We start from the raw sequence: 25,341 nt of genomic DNA, 5'->3' as shown, positions 1-25,341 counted from the left end.
GTCTATTTTACTTCCTGTAATCTCCTTTATCTCTTGTTTGGTCATAAACTCTTCCCTTTTCCATAGATCTAACAGGTACATTTTTCCATGCTCTCCTAATTTACTTATGATATCATCCTTTATGTCTAAGTCATTTATCCTTTTTTACATTATCTTGGTATATGGTATGAAGTGTTGGTCTGTACCTGTTTTCTGCTGAACTGCTTTCCAGTTTTCCCAGCATTTTTTGTCAAATGATGAATTACCCCCAAAACTTGGATCTTTGGGTTTATCAAACACTAGATTACTATGGTCATTTACTACTGTGTATTATGTACCTAATCTGTTCCACTAATCCACCACTCTATTTCTTAGCCAGTACCACACTGTTTTGATGATTACCACTTTATAATATAGTGTGAAATCTGGTACTGGTAAGCAGCCTTCCTTTACTTTTTTGCATGGATTTCTTTGATAGTCTTGACCTTTGGTTACTCCACATGAAATTTATTATTATTTTTTCTAGCTCTATAAAATGATTATTTGGTAGTTTGATTGGTTTGGCATGGAATAAGTAAATTAAATTAGGGATAATTATCATTTTTGTTTTGTTGGCTTGGCCTACCCATTAGCAATTAATATTTCTCCAGTTGTTTAGAACGGTCTTTATTTGAGTGAAAAGTGTTTGTGATTATGTTTATATAATCCCTGAGGGTGGGTAGCATCCTCCTTCATTGGTCCAAGTCTTTCCATGTTTTTCTAAAATCAACCAGTTCATTATTTCTTATAGCACAATAGTGTTTCATCACAGTGATGTAACACAGCTTGTTTAACCATTCCACAATTGAAGAGCATGTAATATTTTAACCAAGCTGATAGATGTAAGATGATATCTCAAAATTATATTAATTTATATTTCTCTCATCGAGAATTATTTAGAATATTTTTTTCATATGGCTATATGTAGTTTTGATTTCTTCATCCAAAAACTGCCTGTTCACATCCTTTGATCATTTGTCAGTTGGGGAATGACTCATATTCTTATAAATTTGACAACATTCCTTACGTAGTCTATGTTCTTCATGAAATCTTGCTGCAATCTTCTTACTACTATTTTATTTAAAATTGTTGCATTAATATTTCATTAAGGAAATTGGTTTTTTTCTTCCTGTTTTTGCTCTCTCTGGTTTAGTTTTCAAAACCATGATTGTGTCATAGAAGGAATTTGGTAGGAATCTTTATCTACTTTTTTGAATAGTTTTTATAGCATTGAGATTAATTATTCCATAAGTGTTTGGTAGAATTCATTTGTGAATCCATCTGACCCTGAGGATATTTTCCTTTGGCAGCTCATTGATGACTTGTTCAATATCTTCTTCTAAAATAGTGTTATTTAAGTATTCTAATCCATATTCTGTTAATCTGGGCAGTTTTTATTTTCATAAACATTCATTTCACTTAGATTGTCAGATTTATTGGCATATAATTGGGTTAAATAAGTCCTGATAATTGCTTTAATTTTATCCTAATTGGTAATGCATTTATCTTTTTCATTTTTGATACTAGTAATTTGGTTTTCTTTTTTAATAAAATTAACTAATTGTTTATTTTATTGATTTTTTAATAAAACCAGCTTCTAGTTTTTTCCTCTCAATTTTATCAGTCTCTTCTTTGATTTTCGGGGTAGCTGTTTCTGTGTTTAATTAAGGCTTTTTAATTTATTCTTTTTCTAATTTTTTTTTGGTTGCATGCCCAATTCATTGATCTACTCTTTCTTGCTTTTATTGATGTGTGTATTTAGAGATATACATTTTTTCCCTAAGTACCACCTTGGCTACTTCCCACAAATTTTGGTATGTTGTCTCATTATTGTCATTCTCTTTAATGAAATTATTTATTATTTCTATGACTTAATTCTTTGATCAATTTATTCTTATATTCTTTAGGACTAGATTGTTTAGTTTCCAATTAACTTTTTTTTTTTGTGAGGCAGTTGGGGTTAAGTGACTTGCTCAGAGTCACATAGCTAGTAAGTGTTATGTGTCTAAGGCCGAATTTGAACTCAGGTCCTCCTGACTCCAAAGCCAGTACTCTATCCGCTGCGCCACCTAGCTGCCTCTCCAATTAACTTTTAATCTATGCTTTCACAGCCTGTCATTAATTCTAATTTTATTGCATTGTGGTCTGAAAAGGGTACATTTAACATTTCTGCTTTTCTTTGTTTGGTTGTGAAGTTTTTATGTGCTAATACATGGTTGATTTTTGTGAAGGTGTCGTGTACAGCTGAGAAAAAGATATCCTCCTTTCTATTCCCATTCAGTGTTTTCTGGATATCTATCATATCTAACTTTTCTAAGACTGTATTCATCTCCCTGACATCTTTCTTGTTTATTTTATGGTTAGATTTATTTAGTTCAGAGAGGGGAAAGTTGAGGTCCCCCACTTGCATAGTCTTACTGTATATTTCCTCCTATAATTCATTGAACTTTTCCTTTAAGAATTTGGATGCTATGCTATTTGGTGCATATATGTTTAGTATTGATATTACTTTATTGTCTGTGATTCCTTTTAGCAAGATGTAGTTTACCTGCTTATCCCTTTTAATTAGATCTATTTTTACTTTAGCTTTGTCTGAGATTATGGTTGCTACCCCTGCCTTTTTTACATCAGCTGAAGTATAACAGATTCTGCATTAGCCCTTTATTTTAACTTTGTGTGTCTTTCTGTTTCAAGTGTGTTTCTTGTAAACAACGTATTGTTGGATTCTGGTTTCTAATCCACTCTGCTATCTGCTTCCATTCTGTGAGTGAGTTCGTCCCATTCATGTTCACAGTTATGATTACTAACTGTGCATTATGAAATATTTCTAGTTGTCCTTGAACATACAGTAAAACCCACTCTTTTACTTGCCTCTCTAAAGCATCGGTTCCTTCTGTAGCATGTCCATTCAGTAGTCACTGAACACAGATTTAAGTGACCACAACTAAACTCAGCTTCATCATCTGAAAACTTTGTGAATTTTAGCATCCTCTGTCCCCTTTTCTACCACTCCAAAATCATAAAGCTACATAATATTGAAGACCATATTTTCCTTTGGTTCACAAGTTCCCATGGCTAAAGAGGTCACCCTACTTGTAATCAGTCTCTTTATCCTGATCTGGGCTAATCCTTACAGAGAAGAGAATCTGTTGTGAAGACCATTTTGGGAAATTTTTCAGTGTGGCCACAATTTGTGCTCCACTGGTGTAGCCTTCCAGAACTCAGGACCACTCGGTGCTGAGGCATCAGAGTAGGAAACTGAAATATTTCCTGTTATTCAGTATAGAAGTATGTAGCATGTCCATTGATCAGTGTGATAGCAATATATTTTTAATCCCTAAAAAATATGTGATGTTGGGGTGATTGATTTACTCAACCCCACTCTACTTAAAGTAATAAGGTACCCAATGAATCAGTTCATTCATAGGCCTTAAATTAATTTCAAAAAGGCCTTTGAACTTCACACAAGACTTCTGTTTTGTTTTGTTTTTTGGATAGATTGAGGAAACTTGGTCACAACTCAGGGATCATCTATAAATTATTAAGGGGGCTCAGAAGGAAACTTAGAGCAAGCATGACATTCCAACACACCCCTGAGGAGCAAAGACAGTACTGAGCTGTGGTAGAGATAGGAGATTATCGGAAAGGGTCATTGGCTCTACAGGTATCTCAGAGCAAAAATCCAGGCTGAGAGAAGTCTCGAGAAAAGGTTGACTCTTTGAATCCTATTTTCCCTCCTGTTTCCCATCTAACCATCAACATTATTAGTATAATCTGTTATTTCATTACCCAAACATTTCCAATAAACTGAATTTTGCCTCAACCACAAAGAGGCCAGGGGTTAACTAGAAAGAGATAAAAATGTGAAGTTAGGCAGAGTCTAACCACTGTCTGAATGTTAATAAATATCTTAACTGGGAGTTAAGAGTATGAGTGAGCTTATAATTTTATGCCTAAAATAAATAAATATCCCATTACTCCTCTAGCCTTTAAATGAGCCAGAGTGTGTTTGTGTATGTATGTGTGTGTATATATGAATGTATACATATACTTGCATATATACATATATAATATATACACACTTGTGTATTATATTTATTTTAAATTCTTATTATAATCCCTATTTTATATGTTTTTCAGCAATGTGGAGTGGCCTCTTTACTCATTTAACTGAATCTTGGAATAATTTTAAGGGCCTGGATGAAAATTACACAACATGGATGGACCTCTTGCAAAAATCTGGCTACCGTACACAAAAGTTTGGAAAATTAGACTATACTTCAGGACATCACTCCATTAGGTAAACAATGAATCATATGCCTACTGATGTAGTATGTGTGAATGTGTGTGAATACATACGCTAATGTGACTACTGTTAATAGCCCAAAGGTAAAAATATTCTTAAATTTTTGTTTCTGTTAATATGACATAGATTCTAATGATATCCTCTCAAACTAATGTGATTAAGGTACTTATAATTTTGTTTTCCATAAACATTAAAAGAAACCCAAATGATTCTAAGCGTTGCTCCATCTGTTAGTTGTTTTTGGTATATACGTCTCAGCACAGTGTTTATTGTAGTACCTTCTTTTAGAAGTCAAAGTCTTTTTTTGGCTTCTCCCCTTGGGGTCCGACAGAACCAGTCTGATCCCCTGGTCTATATCACAGCCCTTCAAATTCTTGAAGATTTTTGTCATGTTCCCCCTGAGTCTTCTTTTCTCCAGATTAACATCCTCAGGTCCTTTAGTCTGAGTTCATAGAACATAAACTCAAAGCTCTTCATCCTCCTGTTTGCCCTCCTCTGGACACTCTACCTTGTAGCCAGGAAGACCTGAGTTCGAATTCAGCCTCAGCCATTTCCTAGCTGCATGACCACAGGCAAGTAGCTGAATCTCCTTCAGTTTCAGTTACCTTATCTGTAGAATGGGGGTGATAATAGCAGCTACCTCCCAGGGTTGTTGTGAGAATCAGATGAGAGATAGAGAAGGCACCTTGCAAACCTTATAGTACTATGTAAATGCTAGCTATTATTACTATTATTATGCTTCCCCTATCTTATACTTGGGAAGCTTTTTTTTCTTGTAATTTCATCAATGTGGATGTTCCCATCGATGCTACATATTATAAGCTCTGTATGTCTTCCTGTCCTCTCTTAAATTCACCGCAGGAAGCCCACCCCTTGTTCTAGGGAGTGTCCTCAAATTCTTCCAGCCTCGTCCTGTATGTGTGACTTGATTTTTCAGATGGAATGAGCCCTTCTCTTTTTCGTCACATACCTTACTGATGATATGTAATTCACTTTTGTTCCTCTTATTCTCTCTTTCTTATCTTTGATATCAATACCTTATTAGCCATTTTTATTCTTTCCTTTCTCATCCAAGGGTCATTCTCTTTGGTAGAGAAAATAAGAATTTGGTTTCTCTCCCTTCTCTCCATCATTTGTTATTATTGCCCTGATTTGCTGCCTTGTCCATTCACACATCCTTTCTTCCCCAGCATATCTTTTTTTTAATAACCTTTTTTTATTCTCCTTGGTTTTTCTCTGCAATCTCAGCTCATTCTAAGGTTTAACATTATGATTATAGGACAGTGACATGCTTTTATGTCCATCCTCTTATCACCTACCCTTTCTTCCATCGTCTGAATGCATCTTTAAAATCTAAGCACATTGGTAAGTTCCCAGCATATCTACACTGGTCTCTTCAAACAGCTCTTCTTTTCAGTACAGTTGTTTCTTTGCTTCAGAATTCCACTCAAGAGCTTCCCCACCCTTCTAGGCTGGCTTTGCTATGGAATTGTAGACTCTGGGATTGTAATTCACCTTCCTCTGAGCCCTCTGACATCTCCTATTCCAAAATGTAAGGTACACATCACATTATGCTCACCTTTCCTCCTCCTCTGTTACAAAGTCTAAGTTGGAACGTTAACTTTCCACCCAAGGATCCCATCATTTCCTTCCCCAAAAACTAATCCCTACATTTTGGTGTCAGCCAACTCCAGTTAATCAAGGAACATTTATAAGCGTCTACTATGGGTCAGGAATTGTGCCAGGTGCTGGGGATACAAATACAAAAATGAAACTATCCTTATTTATAAGGAGTTTACATGCTAATGAGGAAGATGACAAATACCTATATCAGTGGATAGTGTCTAATGCCCATAGTCATTGCGAGATTAGAATTAGATTTCTGTAAAGTGCTATGCAAACCTTGAAGTGCTATATAAATGCAGGATCACACAGCTAAGTGCTGTGTTCTTGTTAAGTATCCTTTCTATGCTATGAGTAAACTTCCTTTTTGATAACTATTGAATGATCGACAAGTGTTTCATTTCTTTCAAGTAGTAGATGTAAATATTTAGTAATAGTTAATATTTATATAGCACTTTAAGGTTTGCAAAGCACCAGGAGACCAGCCTGAGTCAATAACCCTGGTGTCTGGCACTGATCATAATGCTACAGATGAGGTATAATGAGGACAGAGTACAGTGAAACTATTTCCTCCCCGTTTTACCAGTTAGAAAACTGAGGTAGGTAAAGATTAAGTGACTTGGCCAAGGTCAAACAGCTGGTAAATGTCTGAGACTAGATTTGAATTCAGGTCTTCCTGACTCTAGGTCCAGCACTCTAGTCACAGAAATGGTCAGGGTCAGTGGGGAAGGATATAGTGATTCCTGGTGGCCTTGAGACATGCACAAGTTTGAAAAGCCCTGATTCTATGTAGGTGGAATTTGTTATGCCTTTAAGCAATTAGTAAATCAAGACATGTCCAGTGAGACCTGGGAATCTAAGAGTGGCAGTGAGGTTTGAGCCATCATTCCATAAGCCAGTCATGACAGTTTCAATACCTTTTAAGGAGAAACTAACTACCTGAAAGGATCAGGGCCTTAGGAAAAGCTAGCCTGCTGGGCTCCATGATAGAGGACTCTGGTAGATAATATTCTACTACCGTAATGGTTTAAGGATATTGATAATCTAGAGAGGATCCAAAAAAGAACAGCCAGGAGAGTGAAAGGCGTTGAGTTGATATCTTAGGATGATTGGTTGAAGGAACTAGGAATGTTTAGTTTAGGAAAGAGAAGACTCATGGGTGGCATGAGAGCTTTTTCTGAGTATTTGAAGAATTGCTGCGACCTTCTGGGCCAAAGCTGTGTTAGACCAGTCCAGTAACTCAGGTTTAAGGACGAATATTTAGTGAGGTACTAGTGGACCATAAAATGCAATAAAAATCACTTTACTAATTAAAGGATTAAAAGAGTCAATTTTAGAGTTTTTTAAAGGGTATAAAATGCTACTCTCCTCTGCCTTATAATCACTATGTCAGGAATTCGGACAGGAAACCCAAAAGCGGGTGGGGATCAGGTGTCACCTCTGTCACAATTCTCCTCCGACCTGGGCTTCTTATTCTTCAAGGAACAAGAAGTCAAACAGCCCCCAGCTTCCTACAAGGACCTGCTGCTAGACCCACCCCTACCCCTACCCCCTGGACACAGAATGCTGGGCAGGACTTCCCATAGAAAAGGTAGAAAGAAGACAGAGGTGTTAGAAACCAAGGGAAAGGAGGAAGACAGAGCTCCAGGTCAATAGGCTGAGTATGGCTGCCCAGTTGCTCCTTGTGCCTTGATGGACCCTCCCCATCCCACTCATCGCCCACACCAGAGCAACACAGCTTCTCCCCAGTGTGCTGAGGAAGGATTAGATATCTTCTTAGGAATAACTGATCAGTATTACATAGTTGAACTCATCTTAATGTCAGGAAGAATGTCCTCACAATCAGAGCTGTCCAAAAGTTGTATGGGTGCCTCAGCTGGTGGTGGGTTCCCCCTCCCTGCAGGTCTTTAACCAGAGGCTGGATGACCACTTGTCAGGCATGTTGTAGTGGAAATTTCTGTTGTATACATGTTGGGCTGGATGGCCACTGAGGTCCCTTCCAACTCAGAAATTGTGGGATCCTATTTGTTTTGAGAGATCCAGGTTATTTGCCTTAGGAAGGCTTGAATGAAGATACAGACCCTTTCTCCCAAAATAACACATGGATTACATCTGGAGGGATTCATCCAGGATTCTTATTGGCTGCCAGTCCATAGGAAGCAGACTGCTTGATTTACTCAAGACCTTGAGTGTTTTTCTCTTTCAGGAATAGTTTGGTTCCCACTGGACCCATATCACATCACCTGAATCACTCACATTAGTAAGAAAGGGCAGAGTCCAGGTTTTTTCTTCCTCACTGTGACTCCCCTTGGTTGCTCGTCCAGCTCGGGGTCATGTCCTCAATCTTTCATCTAGATAATCTTGACGCTCTTTCGAAAGGCTGGGGAACAGGACCTTTGATTACTAGACCATGTCCATGTATATCTCCAGGGCCACCACTCTGGGGCTGATGGAGAAGGGCTGCATCCTTGGAGATCTGTGCCGAAACACAGGTTTCAGCTTCACACACCTGGATGTGAGGTGTCCCAAAAGTATTGATGCAAGCCTCACTTAGCCCCAGAGATGACAGCCATGGAGAGACAGTTGCAAAGCCTCTTGACCAGAGAGTCTGAGAGATGGCAATAAGAACAAGAGTCCCTGGCCTGATCTGGAGAGAGGCAGGGATGGAATCTCTCAGCCCAAGGGATTAAAGCTTATTAAAGCATTGACCTGCACTAAGACTTTATGATGCCTGAGTCTGAGAGTGGGTGGAAGACAGGACCCTTTGGATGTCTCTGAAGGACCAGTGCATCTGTTCCCTTTTATGGTCCCGGTAAGGAGTAGCATTAGCCCACAATAACTTGAGCCAGTAAAATCATCCCCTTACCACTGAGGATTTAATCACTTATCCTCAGTGAGGTGTGAATGCCTTCATAAGTACGCAGGTCCTGTCATCAAGGCAGCCAAACCCTCCATAGGAAGAGTCAAAGTACGGTGGTCTCATCTGTCAGTGTGATCATAGGGCCCTGATATACCCTCTTCATACTATTTAGTTTAAAAAGATAAGGGTGGGGGAGATGTCCCACTGGAAGGAAAATCTAATCAATAGTAAAATTAAAATTTTTGAAATTTCTGGATTTCAGGTAGAGTAGCAAGTCATAACTGTAACTTTGATGCTCAGGTACAAATCAGTTAAAATATAACCTGACTTCTACAAGGATAAAGTCAAAGAGAATTTAATGAACCAGACTTTGTAAAAATAGACATTTTATAGTCTTCTCTGATTGTACAATAAACTTGGAAAGGATGCAAATTGAGGGAGGTATTCACAACTCTTAATAGAAAGTAAATAATTTTTTGTGAAGATTTAAAGGGTATAATAAGCTAACTATAGTTCTTGCTCTGAACAATCTTAGTATTGAATTAGTGTTTGGCCAGTTTAGAATATCATAGGATCAAGAGCTGGACAACACTTTAGAATTTCATTCAGCCTCCTTTATTTTACAGACTAGAAAACTGGGGCACAAATAGGTTTGGTGACTTGCCCAGGCTCATACAGGTAGTAAGTGGCAGAGTCAAGATTGGAATGTGGGTCCTTTGATTCCAAATCTAATATTCTTTCCATAAGACTATGCCATTACCCTTTCTTAGTTTTGTATATTTATTTTGAACTATTCAAGTTCATTCATTCATATACATATATAAATATACATACATACATACATATATATCCCATTTGTTTTAAATGCTGCTTTAATATTTCTAATTTCATAGTGGCCAACTTCAGAACTTGTCACTTTTCCATGTTAAGGGTTCTGAGGGTTCCTTTTTCTGTTCTGCTTTGTATTTAGAAATGCCCATTTTATTTGATGTTTGTCAAGTTTATAATGAAAAAAATTAAGAGATTTGTGATAGCAATATAAGACAAAAGATCCATTTTTGTCTTGGTGGTTTCTGGGTAGAAGGTACTTTTCAATACCTTAATTATTTTCAGTATATTTTCATTTATTCATCTTCTCACTGGAATTTGGAGGAAGAGAAGTCAGCTGTTAAGATGATTTATATGACTCCTTTATGCACCCACACAGTCATTTGTCTGAACAAATGGGTCAGGGTTGCTGTTACTAACACAGTCCTACAAAGGTTATATGAATTATGCTGAATCATATCTTGAGATTTCTGTATGCCATTTCAAATTTTTGAGGAAAAAAGTGTTCTAATGCAATGCTTTGTAATAATGGATACACAATACATTTTAAGTCATTGATTTGCCATTGTAAAAACCTAGGCTCAGTGTTTATGACTCAGCATAGACCTGTGGTCTGTAAATGATGCAGATAACTTCCTGATTCCATTTATATTTTTATGCTAATGAATTTCATAAGGTTACCACTCTGCATTTTATCTTTAAAAAAAAACCGTCTCTGTGTATGCCTGTAGGGAAACAGCCTAGTCATATTATTTTGGCGTTTACCTTGGTTTATCTGGGTGTCCTACATCAGCCTTTCCTAGGCACGGGAAAAGAAAAGGGGAACAGGGAAAGAATGTGGAGAGAGCTTCTCAAATTGTATTTTGGTGATGTACATAGGGGTTTCATGAGAAAATTCATGTGCTAGTGATATTTTGCCTTCTAAATATGAAATTATATGTGTGTCAATGTTTATGAATGATATTTTCAGTGGAAATAAGATATATATCTTGTACGTATTATATATTACAATATTTACATATTATATGTGTGTAATATATGTGTTATCTACATATATACACATACATATTATGTATGTATACATGTATGTATTCAGGACAAATTGGAGATAACCTTAGAGGGAAGGCACTAGCATTAAAGGGAACCAGGAAAGGCTTCTTAACAAAGGTGAAATTTTAGCTAAGACTCACAGGAAGCTTCAGGAGCCAGTACTCAAAAATAAGGAGAGAGAGAATTCCAAGTGTGGTGGACAGCCAGTGAAAATTCCCCAAGTTGGGCGATGGAGTTTCTTGTTCAGGTGACTGCATGTCGGGCATGGGGAAAGAAATGAGGGGTCAGCAAATTGGAATGGGAGGAAAGGGCCAGGTGAATGAAGGACTTTAAAAGCCAAACACAGGGTTTTACATTTGATCCTGGAGATAATGAGGAGCCACTGGAGATGATTGATTAAGGAGGAGATATGGCCTGACCTGTGTTTTAGGAAGATTACTTTGGAAGCTGAGTGAAGGGTAGACCAAAATGGGGAGAGATTTGGTGCAAAGAGACCAGCCTATTGCAGAGTAACTTATTTCTATGGAAAAATATGTCATTCAAAAGCATTTTTGACATATATATAATTACATATTTTTGGTATTTTAGAAGGCAAAATATCATTAGCATATGAGTTTTCTCATGAAATTCCTATTTCTCCCTTAGAATGTACGTTATTTTTCTCTAGAAATTCCAAAATACCGTGCTTGATTTTGAACCTTAAACTCCCACTTTCAATACAGTTTCAAAAGCACTCTTTCTAGCTTTTGAAAATTTTAAAACATCCCTTTTTTACCTCTTCAGACACTAATGTTTATCTGAGAAGGTGGAAGAATGGGGGATGTGGTCAAAGATGTTTTGTAGGAAAAAAAAATCACTCAATTTGCTCATTAGAACCAATATTCCAAGGAGACAAAATCGGGAGACAGTACTTGTGCAGGGGAATTGGCCTTTGACCTTCCCCCACAGCCCAGAAAGCACAGGGTGTAATCATGGATTAGGGACAAATGATTGTAAAGATACATTTGTGCCCTGTATCTCTTTGACACCGGAGCTCACCATCCTTGAAAGACAGCTCAGGCGGGAGCCAACAGTTGAGGAAGAGCCCAGACACTGAGAGGGAACCACTCTTGGAGGAAAGGATGGGATTTCTCTTCCATCACTCCTCTCCAACTTCCAAACGTCAGCCAGGGCACTTTGACCCAGATCTGCTTAATCAGCAGGAGACACCAAATCCAGCAGGGAATAGACACAGATAAGTAGTCCTCAACTATGCACTCAAAGGAGAACTAGTCATAGAAATTGAGAGTTCAGCTGTGAAGATGCACAGGTTCTAGGAGCCCAGCTGAAATATCCTCTCAATAGGAATTTACCTAAGGGGAAGCAGCAAGAGGACCACCAGGAGAGAAAAAGGACAGTGAGATCCTACAGTACTGGAGGCATGAGTGATCTTAGCTACATGTGTTTCCTACATATCTACTTTACTACCATCATACTCTTAAGTTTATGCCCCCTCTTCCTATGGATCCTAACTGTATTTGAGGGAAAATGTGCCCCATGTTTATGAGAAGGAGGTTTTGTCACTACTTTTTTACTAAGCCGTCTTTGCTGTGAGCTAACTGTGTCTACTAGCTAACTGTTAAGAGGAAGCATACCAGTGAGGACTTGTGAGCTGTAGTTTTAAGAATACAGTCTCATAGGGTAACCCTTAAAACCTAACATAATCACCCCCTTGGCATTCCACCTGCAACTGAGGAGGTGAATAAGAGCAGGTACTGCACTTTTCAGTAATCTATTCCATGTCAAAAGACAAAAAGCAATAGAGCTTAGTGGCCATGACAGTTTTTAAATTTTTTTCTTTTTTATCGTGAATTCAATAATAATAAAGATTTTAAGACACAAAGAATATTAAGGAAGAGAACCATACAAGAAACTGAACTTTTATCATGTGTAGTGTTTGGATGTAAACATATTGTGTGTGTGCCTTGGAGGAACAGTAAGGTCAGAAGCCAGGTTGTAAGGGGTTAAAAAGAGAGTGAGATACAGGAAAATGGAGACATCTGTTGTAGACGATCTTTTTGAAGAATTCAGCTACAAAGGACCAAAAAGAAATAGAACCATAGTTAGCGGGGATACAAGGATCAAGTGGGGGTTTCTTCAGGCTAGCGGAGACAGGGGCATGTTTGTAGGCAGTAGGAAAGAGAGAGAGAGAGATTGAAAATAAGTCAGAAAGTAGAAACAACAGAGGGAGCAATCTCTTGAAACAGACAGAATGGAATGAGATCACTCAAACAAGTAGAGGGTTCTTTAGTAGAGGAGTAAAGCCGCTTTATTATGGGAGATAGTGATGAAGGAGAGAGTGGTAGAAGGCATCTGAGTGATAGATGAAGGATAGGGGAGAATGGGCTCAATTTTCTCTGTAAAATATGAAGCAAGATTCTCAGCTGAGAGAGTGGGGAGAGGCAGAGCTATGGAAGGTTTGAGGAGGAAAGAAAAGGTTTAGAAGAATGGCTGTGTAGAGTGAGGTAGTGATTGCCTAGCTGCAGTGAGGGCCCAGTTGAGATTATATAAATAAATTTGTGGTGTGCAGTCAGAATGGTAGCAGAATTGTCCCTACCTTTATTCAGCAGCATGTGTGTAGGGTAGAAGGTGACAAATGGTAGGAGTGATCCAAGGCTGAGGCTTGTCTTGGCTGGGCATAAAGACAAACAGGCTAGGTATTCTCTGTGTCTGTCATATACCTCTAAGAGATTTTGCCAGGACAACTTTCACAAGGAAGGAAATTCTGACTTCTGTTGGAAGAATTTTTCTTTAGTAGTAGATACAGATGCATGTTATTTCTTATGCATAGAATATTTACTGACTTTACATAATAAGTAAGACCAAAGATTAAGAGCTAAGAGGGACCTTAGCAGTCACTGTACCCCAACTTTCCCACCAGTTTCACAAATGAGGAAACTTGGGTCTAGAGGTATTAAGACATAGATGTAGTTGTAAGACTGCAAGAATATAATGACAAGGAGTTGATTTTACAAGCATCCAAGAATATTGAAATATCAAATGGAATTACACAAAATTTTTCTCATGAAAGTGAGAAATGATAGAAGTTGCTAGAATGTTATACCCAAAATTAAGAGTAGGACATTGTCCCCAAATTTACTTCCCTGTAGAGCTAAACATTCTTTTTAAAGATGAGATGTTGCTGGCTCCCCCCATCGCTTCCTCCTGATTTGTACAGTCTTTTACTTGTGCAACTAGATTATATGAGTTAATGAGTTCCCCTCCTTCTATGACTTTTGATGTCTCCGACATTTCATTTTTATATATTCCTTTACAGCTGCTCAAACACATTTCCCTTTTATATTTCTCTTGACCCCTGTGTTTACCTTTTAGCCTTTCTACTTAGTCTTTTCATCAGGAATGTTTAAATGTGCTCTCTTTCATTCAGGTCCATTTTTCCTCTGTCAGACTATATTATTTTTTGCTGTATAAGTTATTCTTGTTTGTAAGCTTTATCTTTTGCTTTTTGGAACATCCAATATCCAGACTCACTCATTAAAGTGGGTGTTTACCAAGACTCTTTCCTGGTCCCTCTTCTCTTCTTCCTCTAGACTGTCTTGATTGGTGATCTTATCAACCCCCCAATGGGTTCAGCTATCATCTCTATGCAACTGATTCCAGATTTTGCATATCAAACTGTCATCTCTCTCCTGAGTTCCATTTTTATACTTGCAACTGCCTTTTAGATATCTCAGGTTGGGTGTCCTTTAGGTACTTCAAACTCATCATGTCCAAAAGTCATTATCTTTTCCCCGAAAAAAAAAATCTCCTCTTCTGAGCTTCCCTGTTACTGTCAAGGGCACCCACCACCACATCCCAGTCACCCAAGCCTGCAGTCTAGGTGTCATCTGTAACTCTTGTTGCAAATACATATTAAGTCTGTTGTCACATCTTGTCATTTCTACCTCCATCTCTCATAGCATCTCTCAAAGATTTCCCCTTCTTAACGCATACCTATACTGTGGCAATGTCCTACTGATTGCTCTGCCTGCCTCTAGTCTGTCCCCACTTCATTCCGTCCTCCACTTAGCTGCCAAAGTGATTTTCCTAAAGAGTCAGTCTCATCATATCACCCTCATACTGTAAGTTCCAGTGCCTCCCTGTCACCTCCAGGATCAAATATAAAGTCCTATATTTAACATTTAAATTCTTTCACAACCTGGCCCCATCCTACCTTTCCATTTTTCTTACACTTTATTCCCTCTGACACACACTGCAATCTAATGACATTGGACTGCATGTTGTTGCTGAAACACAACACTTCAATAGTCTTACTTTAAGCCTTCTCACTGGCAATTCCCCGTTCCTTGAATGCTCTCCCTCCTCACCTCTGCCTCCTGGCTTCCCTGCCTTCCTTTAAGACTCAGCTCAGATGCTGTCTTCCACAGATTTTTTACTATTTCCACCACTGCTCATATTTTCCCTCTGTGATTATCTTCCATATGCACTGTATGTGTATATATGTGTGTGTGTATATATATATATGTATATATGTATATATATATGTGTATATATGTATATATATATATATAGATAAAATATGTACAGTTATTTGCATGTTTTCTCCTTCATTAAGTGCTAGCTCCTTGAAGGCAGACACCATGTTTTTGTTTTTCTTTATATCCCCAGCACTTAACTCAGTGCCTGACACACTGTGAGCACTTGATAAATGCTTATTGACTGATTGAATGACTAATTAGGCCAGCCACTGTTTATCTTATCATTTCTCTATTATTTATTATTATTTCCATAATATTATAAGTATTAAAATTAAAATCAAACAAATAACAAGTAAATAACAAGTTAAACCATTTAATTTTTAAATGGGTAAGAATGTAAATTCTTCTTGTTTGTAACCCAAATAAAATAATGACAGTGACAAACCACCTTGGCAAGCAATTATCTCCCTAATTTATGCCTCAAACAAAACTACAGAATTTCCATCTTGGAAGGGACCTCAAAGACCATTAAATCCAACCCATATCTAAGCAAAACTACATTCTACAACATATATGACAAATGGTCAAGTTTTTACTTGAATATCTTCAGTGAAGGGGAGTTCACCATCTCCCCAAGTATAACCCATTTCACTTTGGGATACCCAGAATTGTTAGAAAGTTATTTCTTTAAATCAAGCCTAAATTTGTCCATTTCCAGCTTCCACCCGTTGCTCCACATTTTATCCATTGGAGTCAAGCAGAACAAGCATTCTATTAGATATGATCTGATTGGAACAGAGTACAGTGAACTGTTGTAGCCTGTTTCCTGGATACCGTTCCTGTCTTAATGCAGGCATCTTGGATGCCATGTTACAATATTGATTCATATTCAGTCTCATCAACTAATTCCCATAAATCCTTTTCAGATGAATTGCTGCCTAATTAACCATACCTCCTTCATCTTGTACATATGAGTGATTTCTTGAACCCAAGTGTAAAGTTTTACATTTATATCCATTAAATTTCACTTTGTTAGATTTAACATGATGTTCTAGCCTATCAAGATTTTTTGAATACTTCTTAGGTACTAATTGCTATCCACTGATGGGAATTGGACATGCAATTTTATTGGTTTAGGAAGTTCTCAGATGAGGAAACCCCTTCCACCAATACAGATGGAACCTTTCTCTCCATCTTATAATCTCAAGGAGTTTATTATTTATAATGATAACAACAATAACAATAATAATAACAGCATTTATATGGTACTTTAAGATTTGAAAAGTGCATTACAAATATCTAATTTTATCCTCACAGCAACCCTGGGAGGTAGATATATGCTGTTATTGTCCCCATTTTACAGATGAGGAAACTGAGGTAGAGGTTAAGTGACTTGCCGAGGGTCAATGAATAAGTTTCTGAGGTTTGGAATTCAGATTTTCTTGACTCCAGGTCCCACACTATTCACGATGCCACCTTACCACCTCTTTGTTGAATTTTCCAGCTTTGTGTGATCTGCACATTTGAAAGGCATACCATCTCTGTCTTTATCCAAGTCACTGATAAAAATGTTGGCACAAGGTCAAACATGTATCTGAGTCATTCCAGTGAGACTTCATTCCTAGATGTCATCCATTAAATTCTAACAAACATTTTTTAAACATCTGCTGTGTTCCAGGCACTGTGCTAGGTGCTAGGGCTACAGAGACAAAAATTTTAAAAAACAGCTTTGCTTGTTGAGTTCCTTTGTATCTCTATATTGGTATCTAGGCAATTCCTCCTTTTCCTCTTAATCTAAAATGTGTTTTCAAAATTTTGTTTTTATGATTCTCTTCCAAAGCTAACTTCCCCTTATAGAACTTTAGTCCATCTACCAATCCTTTCTGTAAGCCCTTTAAAACCTTCTTTCCACATACCTAAGGTCCATATCTATCAAATTATGCCCACTTTTCTCTATTCTATAACAAATTCTAAGGTAGAATGGTCACTTCCTCAAGTTTCCCGCCATTTCCACTCCTAAGTCCAAAGAAGCAGTTTCACTGGTTCCTCTCCTTTCTGAGGGATAAAGTTATTAAGACAAGATAGACAATTTTATTCTGAACTTTAAAAAATTAACAAAAACTTAAAAAAAAATAAATTTAGCATTTCTCTTCGGGACTGGGCATAACTCAAGCTAGTCTTCTCATAATTTAGGTTTGATACTGGAGCAAAATGTGCAGTCATAGGTCATTTCACCAGTTAAGAAAAGAGAATGTATTTAGCCATGGCAGGAGGAAGATATTCCACAAAGATGAGCATTGAGAACCCCTTGAGTTGATTCAACTGAAGGAAGCTTCATTGGGAGCTCCCAGCCAAACATCTGAGAGCCCCTTCAGCTCCTCTTGGCTTCTTTTCACTCAAACAGTCACTTAGGAAGTGAAGTCAGCAGTCCTCCTTGATCCCTTGAGCCAACAAAGTCAGCAATTTATTTATACATAGTAGAACAAAAAAGATTATATATGAAATTACAGATCTCTATAATGTAGAGCTTACTTCTCTTTTTTTAAGAATTCAATACTTTCAGCACGTAAGTTTCAAAAAATATCCTGCTTGTTTGTGGTTCCTTTTAGACTTCCTCCTCTCTTCTACACATTTCAAAAATACTCCAATAGGGATCCCTTTGGAAAGGAGAAAGGTAGGGGACAGAGGGAAGAGGGGACTGCATCCCCTCACTCCTTTCTAACTCCCTTACCCAAAAAAATTGAAAAAATAAAAATAAAATTCTTGCATAGGCACAGTCAAGCAAAACAAATTCTCACATTGACCATGTCCAAAAATTTATATCTTATTCTCTAGTTTGCATCCATCTCATCTTAAAGAGTTATATTATTGAGTTTGGTCATTGCATTGATTAGAATTCTTAAGTCTTTCAGAGTTGTTTTTCTTAACAGTTTTGTTACTAATGCATAAATTGTTTTCCTGGTTCTGCTCACTTCACTATGCATCAGTCCCATTAAAGTCTTCCCAGATTTCTCCAGAACTGTTCCTTTTATCATTTCGTGTGACACAATAATATTCCCTTCTCTGAGGTAAGGTTATAAAATGATTCCTCAAGATTGAATGTGTGTCACACCAGTAAGGTGAAAACAAATAAAGGTTTCAAATATGATAAACATGAATGAGAATCACATTGGGCAGGAACACATGGATGAGTTGTAATCTGTACCAGTGGAGGGAGAATACCAACATCATTGAGGTCAGTGATCCACTTAAGTTGTAAAGCTTAAGCATGAAAACACCAGGGGGTAAAATTACATCTGTACAAGTAGAGAAGGATACCACCAGAGTGTTATAATTGCCCTAGAAATCACAAAAGGCAGAGTCAAAAATTAAGATAATGGTGAAAGTATTTGAATATGCATGAGACATAGAATTAAAATGTAAGGATCAAGTGATATAAATGAATTATAGGATCATTGATTAGAAATATTATGGTTTATTTTTCTGACAAAAGGAATACAAGCTGTAAATAAAGTGAATAAGGAAAAACAATGACTGACTCTAAATCACTTTTTATTTGAATAAATATGTTGAACTAATAATAGGAATAACTAGTGTCTCTAAAGCAACATAACATGGTCATTCTGAAAAATATATTATCAAATTTTTGATTTGCATATTTTCCTAATTTTTAATTTGATAATGCAGTAAACTGTACAACAGCTTTTTATGATCTCATATTATTCCATAAGAAACAAGATTGAATGCAAAATTTGTTTCACATATCATTTCCCATCTAGCTATTATTATTCATTATTGAATATATGGTAAAAGCAGAGTTTTAAAGTAAAATATAGGAAAGCTCCATTTTTCTCCTCAGTAATCGTGTGGAAGCATGGACAAGAGATGTTGATTTCTTGCTTCGTCAGGAGGGCAGGCCTGTGGTTAATCTTATCCCTGATAAGACAAAAACAAGAATAATGGAAGAAGACTGGCAGAATACAGATAAAGCAGCAAGCTGGTTAAGAAAAGAAGCAATTAACTTTACTCAACCATTTGTTCTTTATTTGGGGTTAAATTTACCACATCCTTATCCATCACCATATACCGGGGAAAATTTTGGGTCCTCCACATTTCAGACATCTCCTTATTGGCTTGAAAAAGTAAGTATACTTTCAGAAACAGAAATTTATTTATGCATGTTTTACTGAGAATTCCATTCTCTTTTTCCTTGCATCCAAGGTTAGAGGTATGAAAAATGAATATTCTAATTCAAAGCCTCATATATAATATATAACATATAATATAATATATAATAGCTAAGGAGGCAACTTTGCAAAAATGAGCATAACTCATCTGTTAAACTCAATTATATTGCCTCGTGTCTGATATGTGTATATGTGTTCTCACAGCTAAAGCAGAGGAAGCATGATGGTTGTAGAAAGACTTGATATTGGAGTCAGAAGTCCTAGGAAGCAGGTGGGGAACCTGGCCTCCCTCGAGGCTGTAGCTTCCCCACCCCTGCTTTCAAGTCCCAGTTCTCTCTGTGACCTTGGGCATATCATTTTCCCAGAGTCAAACTTCTTCACCTATGAAAGAGATCATAATATTTGTACAACATACCTCACAGGGTATCTTAGGAGACAAGTAAACCTTGTAAATCTTAAACATATTAATGTGAGCCATTGTAAAGGATTACCATAAAGTTGTTTTATCTATAAGAATATGGATTGTACCTGTTATTTCATTATTATAGGGAATTCCAAGAAAAGGAAACTGCCTCTACCAATGTAGGACAGCCCCTTCTCTGAAACTTCTAGTCTTAGAGGCTTGCTTAGACTCACAGTGCTTCTTAAACTGTGGGTCAAGACCCCAAGTCGTGAAAAATTTGGCAACAGTAAAAAGTTTCTGAATGGTTAACAACCAAAATTAATTAACAATTAAACACATAATAAATCCATGGTGTTTCTGGCAGTACTTGCCCACGTTGTACAGGACAACTTCACTGCAACCTTGGCTCTGAACACAAAGCCTGTGCACTTTGCACTGTGAATGTCCTCAGGCCAGGCAACTGAGAGGCAAAAGAGGGTCATAGTGGGCAAAGTTTCAGAAGCCCTGCGGTGCCTGAGAGTACCGAGAGATCAAGACACTTGCCCAGGGCCATATAATATAAGCATGATCAAAGTAGGGCTTCCTGCCTCTGAAGCCAACTTTCTGCCCACCATGCTGTGCTGCCTCTCAGCCTTATCTGTGAGGAAAACAATAGCATCTTCTTGCAAAAAAGTGGAAGCTATTCTGATGGAAGGAGTTAAGTTAATAAAAGAAATCAATAAGCATATCTCTGAACTTCTTTACAAGTCATTTTTCAATATATTTCATGACAACAATATGTTTACATTTATATAGTGTTTTATAGTCACAAAGTATTACCCTAGAGATCATTTCATACAATCCTCACAAAGTTAAAGGTATTTTACTGTAATTAAATGTCTGCTAAACTTGGAGGCATGTATATGTAAAAATAAAAAGACATTTGTTTATAAGCAACATATTGGATAGGAAAAGGGCACTGTACTTAAAGTTGAGAGACCTGGTTTTGAATCCTGCCATAGACTGCAGTTGGATAACCATGGGCAAGTCAATTAACATGCCTCAGAGCCTCAGTTTCCTTATCCGTAAAATAGAATAATAATACCCGCACTACACTACCTCACAGGATCATTGTAAGGAAAACACTTTGCAGACCTTAAAGCCCTGTAGAAATGTGAACCATGGATATTATTTAAATAAACATTTGGGTATCTCCCTGAATTATATGCACTTCTACCATTGCTAACAGGAAGAGAAAGAAGAGCTGAAACCAAATTCTTTACTTCCTGGTGTTGATATTTAAGAATTAACCAGTGTTGATTTTTAAGACTTACCATCAGGGGGCAGCCAGGTGGTGCAGTGGATAGAGCACCGGCCCTGAAGTCAGGAGTACCTAATTTCAAATCCAGCCTGACTAAACACTTGACACTTACTAGCTGTGTGACCCTGGGCAAGTCACTTAACCCCAATTGCCTAACAAAAAAAAGAAGGAAAAAAAGAAGACTTACCATCATACTGAACTGTTGGTTTTCTTTTTTTTTTTTGTACTACTTAGAGTTTCTGTGTTAGCATATAATTATAGCTATTTCAGTTTGGCTATACAGCTTTTAAAATAATTTTCAGAAATGTCTCATTCTACATGTACAAATATATACAGTAACTTAAATGTCAAATCATTTAATTGGTGCATACTTTCCGTATTTAATTGATTAAATATTTGTTTTAAATAATTTATGGCAAGTCATTCCTCCCCATCCTTAATTAAAAACTGTAGGTTGGCATTTATAATATGTAAAAATATATAACTCTCATCTTTATGTAACTGAATTTTCTCTCCATTTTTTAGGTATTTTATAAAGCTATCAAAATTCCAAAGTGGTCTCCTCTGTCAGAAATGCACCCTATAGACTATTATTCTTCCTACACTAAAAACTGCACTGGGCAGTTCACAAAGAAAGAAATTAGAGATATTAGAGCATTTTATTATGCCATGTGTGCTGAGACAGATGCCATGCTTGGTAGGTGGTATAATTAATAAGCAATTACATAGAGAAGAAGAAGAATGTTGTTTTTCTAACTGGCTCTGATTCAGGCTGGCTTAGTGACTTGTAGAAAATTACTCAAGGCTGTTCATACAACAGTTGCTTAGAGACAGCCTACTTGATAACACGGAAAGACTGGAAGACATACTATTAGTTGTGGAATAAACCTTTGCATATCTCCATTATCAGTTGATAAAATAACTTGGAAGATAATTCAGTTTATTCAAACATTAAGGAAGGATCAAAGAAGGCTACCATCTGCTTAAGACAATTTTTTTGGATGAGAAGGCTGATTTTTGGGCATGAGCCAAACGTGGGTAGGCAAATGACAGGGCATTGCAAGCACAGCTTTAGTTATAAGGTGTAGAATCAGTCCTAAAAGTCTGGTCTGCCCTTTGTCAAACTCTTAGCGTCCAGGTGGATCCAGAATCGTTCTGTTCACCTAGGATTCTAGGAACCAAGGCTGACCTGCAGCTGAAACAGATTTCCTTTCATGGTGGTTCAAGGCCAGTTCAAAATTAAAGCAGCCTTCAGTTGGTAACATATCAGGAAAGGGTTTGCTTTGCAGTTTAGAATTAATCTATCTATGATTATCATATTCTCAGATTATGAAGACAGTGAATTCTAGTCCTTTTTTAGGAGGTGAGAGGAAGCAGCAGGAGGTTTTTTGCCAATATTAGAATATTAACAAAATTTAGGAACTTGGAGTTTAGTTTCTAAACTAGCATTTTATAATAAGAATTATTTTAAGAGCAATATATTGATAAAATGAAGACAGCACAGTAAGGACTTGTGATTTCATTCGTATAGAAATTCCATATTTGAACGGATATTTGAACCATCTCTCAGAAGAAGAGAAATTGACTGGCCCAAGATCACACACCAATTAAGCATCTTAGAAAGTGAAGTCAGATCTTCTAGATCCCAAGTCCAAAACTCTCTTCATTATGCCTTGGACTATTTCAATAAGATTTTAATAATGGCAAAATAAGAGTAGCCTTATTAACATAGCAGTCACCTGTGATAAAGGCAGTCAAGTCACTTTTTTTTTTAATGCAGCGTCTGTTACCATATGCAGTTCTAGCATTGGCAGTGGTAAACAGGGCTGGTATCTCTCAGCTGTGGAGCTACTGTCAATTATGTATAGGCATATTCCACCTGATACCCTTTATCATTTTGGATAAAACATTATTATGTCATTTATTTTTCAGGAATAATGTTATAAATAGGTACTAACAGTGATGTTACTAAGGCTTTCCCAGCTTTATAGTGGTTGGCTATAATATAATTTAAAACAATATAAATCAATATATTCACAATTTTTCTACAAAAGTATACAAGGCAAGAATATAGAGTAATCTTTGCTCATGGTACTTAGTACTTAGATGTGTAACTGCTCAAAAAAATTTAACTTGATCATCCACGTAAGAAAGACTAAGTAATGAAGAAAGTTTCATGAAGGCAAGAACTGTCTTTCACTTCCATATTTGCATCTTCAACACTTAATATAGTACATATGATGAGTGGGAGCAGTGTAACCTCATGTAACCAATGAGGTTAATAAATTCTGATAAGAACTGGAGAAAAAGATATCATCAAAGGATTGTATAATAGGAAGAGAAAATGAACTGATGGCATGTTAGACGACAAGTAGACAAGTGCTCCACTGGTACCCTTATAACATAGAGAGAAAGCAAAGAAGGTGTCCAGCACATTGGGTGAACCCCTTGGGATGCACTTTTGGTCAGACATAAACAAGAGGTGCACAGGATTGTCAGGACAGAGGGGTTGCAGTCTGTATCATTAAGGGAAAAGTCCAAAGTGAAGGAAGTAAAAAATCCATTTGAATATATAAATATACATACATGTACGTATGTAATCATCTTTTTTTTAAAATAGCTTGTTCTTTTTTTGATAGGTGAGATTATTTTGACTCTTTACCAGTTAAATCTTCTTCAGAAGACTATTGTTATATTCACCTCTGACCATGGTGAGCTGGCCATGGACCATCGCCAGTTCTATAAAATGAGCATGTACGAAGCAAGTTCGCATGTTCCTCTGCTGATGATGGGGCCCAGCATTAAAGCAAACCTCCAGGTCCCAGATATGGTATCTCTTGTAGATATTTACCCCACGCTGCTAGGTAAGTTATGTGATTCGGTCTGAAGTACGAACTTGTATTACTGTTGTGTAGCTTAGGAAGAATGTGTACCAAGGCAGCTCTTGCTAGCTTGCCAGTAGCTTTGAGTAAGTTGTATATGACTCAACTTTATAAAAAGTAAAATGTATCCTTCTGCTCTTCACTCCCCGTAATTAATCCCATTTCCTTCAAAATATTCATATGAGTCATAGGATTATCAGTTGATCCTTAAGCATTTATTAATAACCTATGTCCCAGGTGCTCCTAGGTTCTGGGTATACAAAGTCTCAGTCCTCAAGGAGCTCATGTTCTGCTGGGGGCATTGATATATCGTTGAAGTGGATATTACATAAATACAAAGTAAAACAAGGTGATTTCATAGGTGCAGGATAATAGCTGCTAAAAGCATTCAACAAAGACTTTATGTAGGAAGTGGTTCTTGTAGAGAGCTAGGGATTTATTAGAAGACGATGTAAGAAGAGAGTACATTTCAAACCTGGGAGATGACCTATGCCTAGGCATGGAGATGGCAGACAGAATCTTGTATGTGAGGAATAACAAGAAATCTAGTTTTGTCTGGAACATAGAATGCATGAAGGGGAGCACTATATAATAATCCCGGAAAGTAGTTTAGAGCTAGATTTTGAAGAAGGGAGAAAAGTATTCCCTTGCATTTTACCCAAATCTTACAGAGACGTTATTTTTTAAATGTGAAGCATCTGCTTGGAAAGAGATTCTGACCAGCAAAGGGCTTCCTGCTAAAAAGAAGAAAAGGAAGAAGACTTCCCTGCTCTGCCTGTCAAAACACACACACACACACACACACACACACACACACAGACACACAGAGTTCCCAACTCACATTTTATAGTAATTGTGGAAAAGATGGAATCCTATAGCAATAGTAAAACATATTCATTTAGAGTTTTTTAAATTACTAAATAAAGAGATCAGTGTAGATATCAGCACATATCCTTAGTAAAAGATGATTTCCAGAAACTAGCTATTCCCTCTAAAGACTGCATCTTTCACTCTGGTCAGTGGTAAACAAAAGGGATGCCTCTCTTCATGTGGTCAGCAAGAAGATATTGTCACTCTTAGTTCATCCACCATAAACCCAATTTGATGAGCTACCTGCAAATCTGCCTTCTTTGGAGAATTACATATGTCTCCTATTTTGATTCTGTGTTCCTTCAAGAGAGACTGATCAGGTCTTCATTCAAAGGAGACCAAGGACATCAGACCAGGATACTGTTAAAATATTAATACTTAAATTGAATGATATTATAAATTTTATTATTTTATGATTTTATAAGGCCTCAGTTCTGTATACTTCCATAAGGGCTTTAAATGCGTAACAGGAGTTTATATTTGATTCTAATTGCAAAAAGGAGCCATTAGAGCTTCTTGAGTAGGGTAATGACATG

At 37.0% G+C, this 25,341-nt stretch overlaps 1 protein-coding gene across 1 annotated transcript in view; it reads left to right on the top strand.

Annotated features, from left to right (window-relative positions):
• Positions 1-25,341, top strand: part of ARSK (arylsulfatase family member K) — a 47,813-nt gene that overhangs the window by 11,848 nt on the left and 10,624 nt on the right. The window contains exons 3-6 of the mRNA XM_021008808.2: positions 4,159-4,318; positions 19,023-19,305; positions 21,579-21,750; positions 23,693-23,917. Coding sequence (XP_020864467.1) covers positions 4,159-4,318; positions 19,023-19,305; positions 21,579-21,750; positions 23,693-23,917 — 840 coding nt within the window. The remainder of the gene's footprint in view (positions 1-4,158; positions 4,319-19,022; positions 19,306-21,578; positions 21,751-23,692; positions 23,918-25,341) is intronic.

This window comes from Phascolarctos cinereus, unplaced genomic scaffold (assembly GCF_003287225.1).
Source record: "Phascolarctos cinereus isolate Bilbo 61053 unplaced genomic scaffold, phaCin_HiC Scaffold_4;HRSCAF=312, whole genome shotgun sequence".
Taxonomy (NCBI): Eukaryota; Metazoa; Chordata; class Mammalia; order Diprotodontia; family Phascolarctidae; genus Phascolarctos; species Phascolarctos cinereus.
Note: the sequence above shows the minus strand (reverse complement) of the source record. Positions and strands in the feature narration are given on the sequence as shown.